Source organism: Drosophila virilis, chromosome 5 (genome assembly GCF_030788295.1).
Source record: "Drosophila virilis strain 15010-1051.87 chromosome 5, Dvir_AGI_RSII-ME, whole genome shotgun sequence".
NCBI classification, from domain to species: Eukaryota; Metazoa; Arthropoda; class Insecta; order Diptera; family Drosophilidae; genus Drosophila; species Drosophila virilis.
The window spans coordinates 11,437,661-11,446,913 of NC_091547.1; the positions used below are offsets into that span (position 1 = coordinate 11,437,661).

The 9,253-nt window shown below is 42.6% G+C and overlaps 3 protein-coding genes across 5 annotated transcripts; 2 read left to right on the plus strand and 1 right to left on the minus strand.

Moving 5' to 3' along the window:
- Positions 1-421: 421 nt before the first annotated feature.
- On the minus strand, positions 422-3,382 carry LOC26531451 (zinc finger CCHC domain-containing protein 8 homolog). Of its 2 annotated transcripts, none has more exons than XM_032435994.2 (4): positions 3,157-3,382; positions 2,442-3,095; positions 2,261-2,380; positions 422-2,198 (listed from the first exon to the last, which is right to left on the minus strand). In XM_032435994.2, exons 1-4 carry the CDS (start codon positions 3,316-3,318, stop codon positions 1,524-1,526), a joined length of 1,611 nt encoding a protein of 536 aa, XP_032291885.1. In that variant the 5' UTR covers positions 3,319-3,382; the 3' UTR covers positions 422-1,523. The 2 variants fall into 2 exon arrangements, with proteins under 2 accessions (XP_032291885.1, XP_032291886.1); XM_032435995.2 differs by having other exon boundaries at positions 2,442-3,092; positions 3,157-3,381.
- LOC6626472 (small integral membrane protein 14) lies at positions 540-1,358 on the plus strand. Its single transcript, XM_015173736.3, has 3 exons — positions 540-665; positions 738-783; positions 845-1,358. Exons 1-3 carry the CDS (start codon positions 594-596, stop codon positions 1,048-1,050), a joined length of 324 nt encoding a protein of 107 aa, XP_015029222.1. The 5' UTR covers positions 540-593; the 3' UTR covers positions 1,051-1,358.
- A 403-nt stretch (positions 3,383-3,785) lies between the features above and the next one.
- Positions 3,786-4,951, plus strand: LOC6626471 (gametocyte-specific factor 1 homolog). Of its 2 annotated transcripts, none has more exons than XM_015173737.3 (3): positions 3,786-4,066; positions 4,120-4,404; positions 4,473-4,951. In XM_015173737.3, exons 2-3 carry the CDS (start codon positions 4,162-4,164, stop codon positions 4,749-4,751), a joined length of 522 nt encoding a protein of 173 aa, XP_015029223.1. In that variant the 5' UTR covers positions 3,786-4,066; positions 4,120-4,161; the 3' UTR covers positions 4,752-4,951. The 2 variants fall into 2 exon arrangements, with proteins under 2 accessions (XP_015029223.1, XP_002050373.1); XM_002050337.4 differs by having other exon boundaries at positions 4,129-4,404.
- Positions 4,952-9,253: the final 4,302 nt, after the last annotated feature.

A 9,253-nucleotide genomic window follows, 5' to 3' on the forward strand; every position in this document is an offset into this window, starting at 1 on the left:
GCACCAAGTGGCAACTCGCTAAAGTGAACACACATTGATAACGGTTAAATTGTAAATGACGTATGTCTTGAAAACGGTTTATTTTCGCGCGCAATGTAAAACATATAAAATACTCAAAAACCATTTTCGTTTCTCAAGAAAGTGTGTCCTTTAGCAAAGTCTTCACTGTATCACCGACTGTATGTAGCAATTATAAATACAGTTATTATCAGTCTTCTATCTGCACTGCGTAGAGTTTACGTTCAAGTTCTAATCATTTCCAGCGTTTTGTTTCGCTGGCAAAAAAAAAAAAAAAAAAGCGATGAAAAGAAAGAAAACAAAATTCGTTTCAGTTGAGCACATTTTCAGTTAGAAAACAGTTTTACTCACATTTTGATATTTACCAGTCGTGTTTCGTACGCTCTACGTCAATTTATAACGCCACGTCAGTCAAAATTGCCAATAATAGTCACTGTTGTTCATATATTTTTCAAATATATACATAAGCATAGAGCACTTTATTTTTGTTTTTTTTTATACATATATATAATATTTTTTAGACTATTTGCATCGCCAGTTACAAATAACCAGAAAATAAAACAGGAGCTCCCAACATGGCTGACGAATTCGATGGCTGCGAATGCATTTGGTCCCATGAGTTGGCCATGCAAAGGCTCCTCAACTTTGTAAGTTGAGCCACAAATCTAATGTATATATATATATATATATCTATATCTATATAATATTTGTACTGATAGATACGCCAAAATCAGAATGCCTGCACAGATACCGAGTGCATTGATGGTAAGTGGAATTTTCCGTTTGGCGATTAAACATGTTGATGATTAACTCTCCGGATCTTCAGTCAGCGGACGCGTAGCTCAGCCGGCGATTGGCGGCGGCGACACCGGCGGAAGCTTCACCATAGCCATGGTATTCATGCTGCTGGCCATGTTTATGTATGTGGTGAATCCGAGCGTTTGGCGCCAGTTCTCCAACAATAAGCCCAGTCGACGTGATAACAATCCGGATGGTGCGCCACCGCCGCAGCCACCTCCGGCGATCAATTGAGCTGCCGCTGGACATGATTAGAGCTTGCATTTTCCTTTGGTTATAGCTACATACACAAACGGTTATATATATAAATATTTATATATGTACATATATGTATGTATGTATAGGCTAAACTTGCCACAATATATATATATATATATTTATATTGGAAGACAAAAATAAATTAATGCAATGAAAGCAAAAGCAAAACGAAAAGCTGATCAATGTACGTGCGTGTGTGTGCGTGTGTGCGTTTCGGCCATAAATTATTAGCTCAATTGATACCAACTCTTGTTTAATCAATATCATTTTTTGTACAAACTTAATCACATACTACATGCACATATATATTTTTTAATGTATATTGGCATGATTTTGTATATGCGCAATTTAGCATTAAAATTGGCAAATCAAAAACCAATCTCTGCACTTGTCGCTAATTAAAAGCCATGTCCGGTTTATGTATTTACAAATAATAAGCTCGTTCCGGCTCAATTGTCCTCGTTTTGCAGCTTCTCCATCTTTTGGCGCACGTTCTTCAGCAGATCCTTCATTTGCTCGTATTTGCCCGTGGAATCGGGCAGATTCTCAAAGTTAATCACATCGCTGACGCCCACCTTAAAGTTATCGCCCACGGGCAGCTTGTCATAGACGGAAAATTTCAATATCGGCGTGCCAGCTATGGATGGCGCCTTAAAGATGTTGGGCTGACTGGATTCGACGGGAGTAGCAGGCGCCGCCGTTTCCTTTTCTTCTGTTTGAGGCACATGCGGCAGCTCGACTTCACTTGTGTTGAATGAAGTATTCGATTCGAGCTGCTCGAGCAATTGGTCCTGCTGCGCCTTCAGATCCTCCAGTGTGGGCGATGGACTGCGTATGCTCGTATCTTGCGCTGGTGGCGGTGGCGGCGTCGTCGCTTTGCTTGGCTCTGCGGGCAAAGGTGGCTGCATAGCCAGCCCCTCCGTCTCATCATCGTCCAGCTCCATGTCGTGCTCAACCAGATTTGTGTCGCTTTCCAGCAACGTGGGACTAGCATCATGTGGCGTGGGCAAGTCCACCAATTTCTTACGCTTATAGGCCTTGGTCACGTTTTCGCCTAGCGATTTGATGAAGTTCTCCTTTAGCTGGTGCTCCTGAAAAGGTGGCACATTGTGATGTTGAAAGTCCTGAAGATTTCATGATTAGTTTTACTGTTATTTGCTTGCTGTGGCACATGCCAGATATTTACATCGTAGAACTTGGAACCCGGCTGCGCGTTAAAGCCGGGAAAGTCGATTATTTTATTGACATCATATTTGAAGCTGTCCGTTTCGCCCATCTCTTCCTCCGGCCCCTGCACCTCGCTGCCCTGAAATTGTAACAATGTTAAGCCTAAGCCAAATGGTAGATTAGATATATCCCATACTCACATCCGCATTGAACAGCGCTATGCCCGAGCTTTGCACCTTGGCCTCCTCGAGCCAGGCTGGTGGATAGCCCAGGACACGCATCCGGTAAAACATGAACGGCAACTCGCCCCGACTGTAGCCCATGGCATGACGCGTTTTACTGCTTATGCGGCCGGGTCGTATGTGTGCGAAACGCTGCTCCGTGTCCACATGGTAGCGTTCCGCCCGGCTGTTCTTCTTGCGGGCGCGCTGTATCCGCGCCTGGTTGCGCGGCCGCGTGCACTCACGCAGCGAATGCTCAACGCCGCCGCAATTGAAGCACGCGGACTGCACCTTGGGCCGGAAGCACTTGTTAACCGCCTCGAGCTTCAGTTTCTTGCGCGCCAACGTGCCCTCGTCCAGCACCTCGGTGTGACAGCGCTTGTAGGACGGCACTTGGGCTGCATTTAGCTTTGTCGCCGGCGAAGTGTCTATTTGAAATATATCGCATTCCGGTTCGGGGCTTATCGCTCTCCGATGTACGCTTATGCTCGTGTCCTTTGTTGTGTACACAAATTCCTCGCCGGCAAATGTTGCGCTTAGCGCCTTGACCAGGCGCTCTTGCAGCCTCTCGAAGTCATCCTTTTGCGTAAAGTTCACCTCGAATATCAGGCCTTCCGGTGTAATTGATTTCTGCTTGGTTATAATTCACTTTAATAGAAAATGAATATTTTTATTGTTTTTCTCGATACTGTACTTGGTCGTTCGTTCCCTCTACACCGGGGGACGGGGGCGGTTGTTCTTTGGCGGCAATGTTTACGGCATTTTCTTCGACTTCCCTCACTTCTCCGTCTTCTACGTCGGCATCGCTGTCAATTGTTATGATAGAATCGTTAATTTCTATAACGCTATTGTCCATTTCTCTTTTAAATAAATAAACAGCAAAAAAAAACTATTATTTTTCCGTTCATGAACACTGGTTCATAGTTCCAGGGCGACTCTTAAGTACTCGTTACATTGCAAAACGAGTGCCAAGTAACGAGTAACGAGTCCCCGCCTTAGCGAAAATTCAAACGCGACGAGTTACACGTTGCAAAGTCCCTAATTTTGTTTTTAATAATAACAATTATTATTTAATGAAAATTATCTTAAATATATAGCTTAAGTATATATTCGCTTCAATTGATGTTTGATGCCAAATTCAATATTGCTCACATTTCTAGCCTGCATTGTCTATATATTAAGAATATTCTCTCTTCTGCCAAGTTGCGTTTTAGGAAATATAACATTGTTAAATTATTAAGGTTAAAACAACATAAGCCTTGATTTATAAATCATAAGCTTTGTCTCAGCTGTTGTACCTACGATTTAATAAGATTAAGGCCATTTCGTTTCTCTATCGTCAGAGTGTAAAGAGCTCCTCCTAAAACTGGAATATAACTTCCATCAAAACCTTTTCAGTTTTGTATTTGTATTGATTATTATTGTATTGATCCTTAAATTCATATACAAAAAATACGCCTTCAATTTTGCTCACTTAACAGAAAGAGTTAACGGCAATTTCTTTTAACAGCGCGCCGCGGTTTGCTGTTATTAACATTTTAACTATATGTTAGCCGGACTGTCAAGCGTATCGCAGCACAAGCTTGGCTGATTATTAAATAATTGTAAGTATTTTATGATATGCATAAACATTAAAATGTAGTAAACAATTTCACAGGCATTTCAGCTAGTTAAAAACTAGGAATTTATAGCGCCAAAAATGTCCACTGAACGCAACGATCCCAAAGAATCGAGCTCCCCCTCGTCGCCCACCGCCCAAATAGCTGTCGAGTTGAAGCCACCCGTGGACACATATATAAAGTGTCCTTATGACGCCGGGCATCGCATACTGCGCAGCCGTTTATCCTGGCACTTGACCAGATGCGCTCGCAACCATCCCGGCAGCAATATGATACGCTGCCCCTTCAATACCACCCATGTGGTGCACAGCTCCGACATGAACGTAAGTGAAGGTAGCACCGTTTGCCACAACAAAATATTTTGAAAAAGTATTACCATTTTGTACGATAGTCGCATATTAAGAACTGTTCGAGCCGAATTGACTTTGAGAGATTTCAAAATCCCGATGTGCTGCCGCCCAAAGAGCCACTCGCCTCGCCCGTCCCCTTGGTGGAGTCCTCCGAGAACTGGGATGATGAGCCACCGGTGGCAACCTACGATCCGAGAGCCTACTGTGAGCAGAATCTCGTAATACGCAGCATAGTCGGTGCGCCGCCGGCCTCGCGGCGCGTTTTTCGCGAACTCGAGCGAAAGCGTTTTCAGGAAATAAGCCAAGGCAAGAACAACTAAAATGTGATTTACACACAAATACATACATACATGCAAACATAGACATACATACGCCAGCGCGTTTCATTTCGCAACGGTTCGTTCCAGCCAGTGTTGTAAATGCTCACAATTATTTAGTTTAAAAAAATATTGGGCATGGTATTTAAGCGTTAATTACAAAATGTAAGCCTGGAATTTAAATTTATTTATAAAACATTCGCATGAAAATATGTTGAAAATGCATTTCGACTTCCGCAATCGCCATGAGATATGAATTGAAATCATTCGAAATGCGAGTCAAGTGCTCTCAGCCAAAGACGACGTCATTTCTCTGCTCGCGAGTCTAGAGAATCGCCGACTGAATGACAACTGAATGTGGCCCGGCAGCGATCATTGAATAATGTTACGCAGTATCGCGACATAATTGTTAATTCAACTTACAACTGGGGGAATTCTCAGCAGCAGCAGCAGCAGCAGCAGCAACAGCCACCAACAACCATGTGATTCTCCGTGCTTTAGAAGTTGCGAGCGTTAAGAATGAATTTGAATAAAAGTGCGCGAAAAACCGCGACGATTCCTGCATGCCAATGAGGCTTTTCTTGCTGCGCGTGGCTCACCATAAATAGTCCGGCGGCGGGATTAAGTGCCGCACTCTAGCCATGGAGCTGCTCAAGTGTTATCTGCTGCTTCTGGCCATTGTGGCCGCTGCCCTGGCCACGCCCACACACGACAAGTTCAAAGGCGGCGCCTTCGCTTTGCAGAAGCCCAGCTATTTGCCGAATCCCGACCAGCTTTTCGGCGAACTGTCCGCGAAATTTGTCAAGTCAAAGCCGACGTTTGTCAAGCCCGTCGTTGTGAAGCCCATTGTTGTGGTCAAGCCCGTTATTGTGGGCGGCGGCGGTGGGCATGGTCATGGACACGGTCATGGGCATGGGCATGGGCATCATGGCAAAAATAAGTTTTTTGGCAAATTTTAGTTGCAGCTAATAAGTTTAACTAGAATAAGACGATCTATAATGCGCTAAACGTATTTATGTTATCATAGGAACATTAATAATTAAAAATAAAAAATTAAATGAAATAAAATCAAGAGGTTCTAGTCGGGAGCTCCCGACTAGGGGATACCCTTGTCCCTCTTCTTACAACATCAAATGCATATATATATTTCTATTTTAGAAGCAACATATCATGTTTCGTGACTCTAGCTCTTATTATTTACCAAAATTGCCCAAAAAACAGGATATCGATATCGATTTTAATCGATTGCTTGGAAACGGAGTAAGTTATCGATTATCGGAAACAAACTCGATCCGCGCAGGCACCTACATCTAAAATATATATGTTCCGCACGAGTTATAACGTGATCATTCCGAAAGTAATATCTCCTCGCGGAGTTATGTCGTTTTGGAACGTCATATCTCCTCGCGGAGTTATGTCGTTTTGGAACTTCATATCTCCTCGCGGAGTTATGTCGTTTTGGAACGTCATATCTTCTTTAGATTTTCGCACCGACCTCGATTTTGAAAAAAAAGTGATGTTACCCCTTGCTATTTTGTCGATTTGGGTCAAAAATTTGGATTTCCTTTTTTTGATGCCGAATCGGTTTTTTGTCAATAACATTTTTCAACGGAACCTGGATTTTGAAAATAAACCTGACCTGACCTGACCTGGAAGGTTATATTTCGCGTGGAGTTATGTCGTTTTGGAACGTCATATCTCCGCGCGGAGTTATGACGTTCCAAAACGACATATTTTTCGCTAATCGGTTTTTTGTCAACAACATTTTTCAACGAGTCAAAAATGGTATAAAATTCCAAAATCGGACATTTGACGGAAATATTCCAAAAGATCATCAAAAAGATGGAATTTACGAACGAATAGGTTTTTTGTCAACAACATTTTTCAACCGTCATATCTCGGAGGAGCTATGTGGTGAAGTTATGTCGTTTTGGAACGTCATATCTTCTTTCGATTTTCGCACCGACCTCGATTTGAAAAAAAAAGTGATGTTACCCCTTGCTATTTTGTCGATTTGGGTCAAAAATTTGGATTTCCTTTTTTGATGCCAATCGATAAAACTGATCCCTACGAGTCAAAAATGGTATATAATTCCAAAATCGGACATTATTTGACGGAAATATTCCATAAGATCATCAAAAAGATGGAATTTACGAACGAATCGGTTTTTTGTCAACAACATTTTTCAACCGTCATATCTCGCGTGGAGTTATGTCGTTTTGGAACGTCTTATCTCCGCGCGGAGTTATGTCGTTTTGGAACGTCATATCTCCTCGCGGAGTTATGTCGTTTTGGAACGTCATATCTCCGCGCGGAGTTATGTCGTTTTGGAACGTCATATCTCCGCGCGGAGTTATGTCGTTTTGGAAAGTCATATCTCCTCGCGGAGCTATTACCCGAGATATTAAAAAAAAACCTCGAAAAAGTTTAAATTTTCTCACCGACCTCTGTTTTGCCATTTTGCCGATTTGTGTCAAATTTTTGGATTTCCTTTTTTTTCATGCCAATCGATAGAACTGATCCTTACAAGTCAAAAATGGTATAAAATTCCAAAATCGGACATTATTTGACGGAAATATTCCAAAACATCATCAAAAAGATGGAATTTACGAACGAATCGGTTTTTTGTCTACATTTCTTTTAATAAAACGATGTTTAATTTGATTGAATGCCAATTGACGGTAGGGATCCGTACGCATTCAAAAAGGTATAACATTTGACAATCAGACATTATTTACCCGAAATTATGATTTGGAACCTCGATTTTGAAAAAAACGTGATGATTTGGAAGGTCACATCTCATTTCTCGCGCGGAGTTATGTCGTTTTGGAACGTCATATCTCCGCGCGGAGTTATGTCGTTTTGGAACGTCATATCTCCGCGCGGAGTTATGTCGGTTTGGAACGTCATATCTCCGCGCGAAGTTATGTCGTTTTGGAAAGTCATATCTCTTCGCGGAGTTATGTCGTTTTGGAACGTCATATCTCCGCGCGGAGTTATGTCGTTTTGGAACGTCATATCTCCGCGCGAAGTTATGTCGTTTTGGAACGTCATATTTCCGCGCGGAATTATGTCGTTTTGGAACGTCATATCTCCGCGCGGAGTTATGTCGTTTTGGAAAGTCATATCTCTTCGCGGAGTTATGTCGTTTTGGAACGTCATATCTCCGCGCGGAGTTATGTCGTTTTGGAACGTCTTATCTCCGCGCTAAGTTATGTCGTTTTGGAAAGTCATATCTCCGCGCGGAGTTATGTCGTTTTGGAACGTCTTATCTCCGCGCGGAGCTATGTCGTTTTGGAACGTCATATCTCCGCGCGGAATTATGTCGTTTTGTAACGTCATATCTCCGCGCGGAGTTATGTCGTTTTGGAACGTCATATCTCCGCGCGGAGTTATGTCGTTTTGGAACGTCATATCTCCGCGCGGAATTATGTCGTTTTGGAACGTCATATCTCCGCGCGGAGTTATGTCGTTTTGGAAAGTCATATCTCTTCGCGGAGTTATGTCGTTTTGTAACGTCATATCTCCGCGCGGAGTTATGTCGTTTTGGAAAGTCATATCTCCTCGCGGAGTTATGTCGTTTTGGAACGTCATATCTCCACGCGAAGTTATGTCGTTTTGGAACGTCATATCTCCGCGCGAAGTTATGTCGTTTTGGAACGTCATATCTCCGCGCGGAGTTATGTCGTTTTGGAACGTCTTATCTCCGCGCTAAGTTATGTCGTTTTGGAAAGTCATATCTCCGCGCGGAGTTATGTCGTTTTGGAACGTCTTATCTCCGCGCGGAGCTATGTCGTTTTGGAACGTCATATCTCCGCGCGGAATTATGTCGTTTTGTAACGTCATATCTCCGCGCGGAGTTATGTCGTTTTGGAACGTCATATCTCCGCGCGGAGTTATGTCGTTTTGGAACGTCATATCTTCTTTCGATTTTCGCACCGACCTCGATTTTGAAAAAAAACGTGATGTAACCCCTTGCCATTTTGTCGATTTTGGTACAGAAATTCTTAAAGATGCTGCTGTATTCAATTGCGCAGTTGCATATAACTTTTTTTTACAATATACCCTTATACCCATTTTTAATGGGTTCAGGGTATAATAATTACAAATTAAGTAATAAAGTCGATTATTAAAAATTGTTAATCAACTTCAACTGCCGGATCAGTGCCAAAATTGAGTTTATCTATCCTTTAGCAGCTAGTTACAGTTACAGCTGGCTGATTTAGCTTGTTTCCCGCTAAGCTGAGCATCTCTGTCGGATAACCCGCTGCTTGGAAAGTGAAAGGCTATCGATGGCACATCCTACGCGCCTTTCAATAAGCGCATATCGATGTGCATAATGAATCGTCCTTGCTGACGCTATTGAACTAATGACATCCTTTGTGCCTGAAGCTGTCATCGTCCGGCCAATTGCATTGAGATGAAGAAGAACAAAATAGTTGCCATGAGCATTAAAACACAGCGGCAACAAGTGATAAGCGCGCATTCTAATCAACGTGCCACAT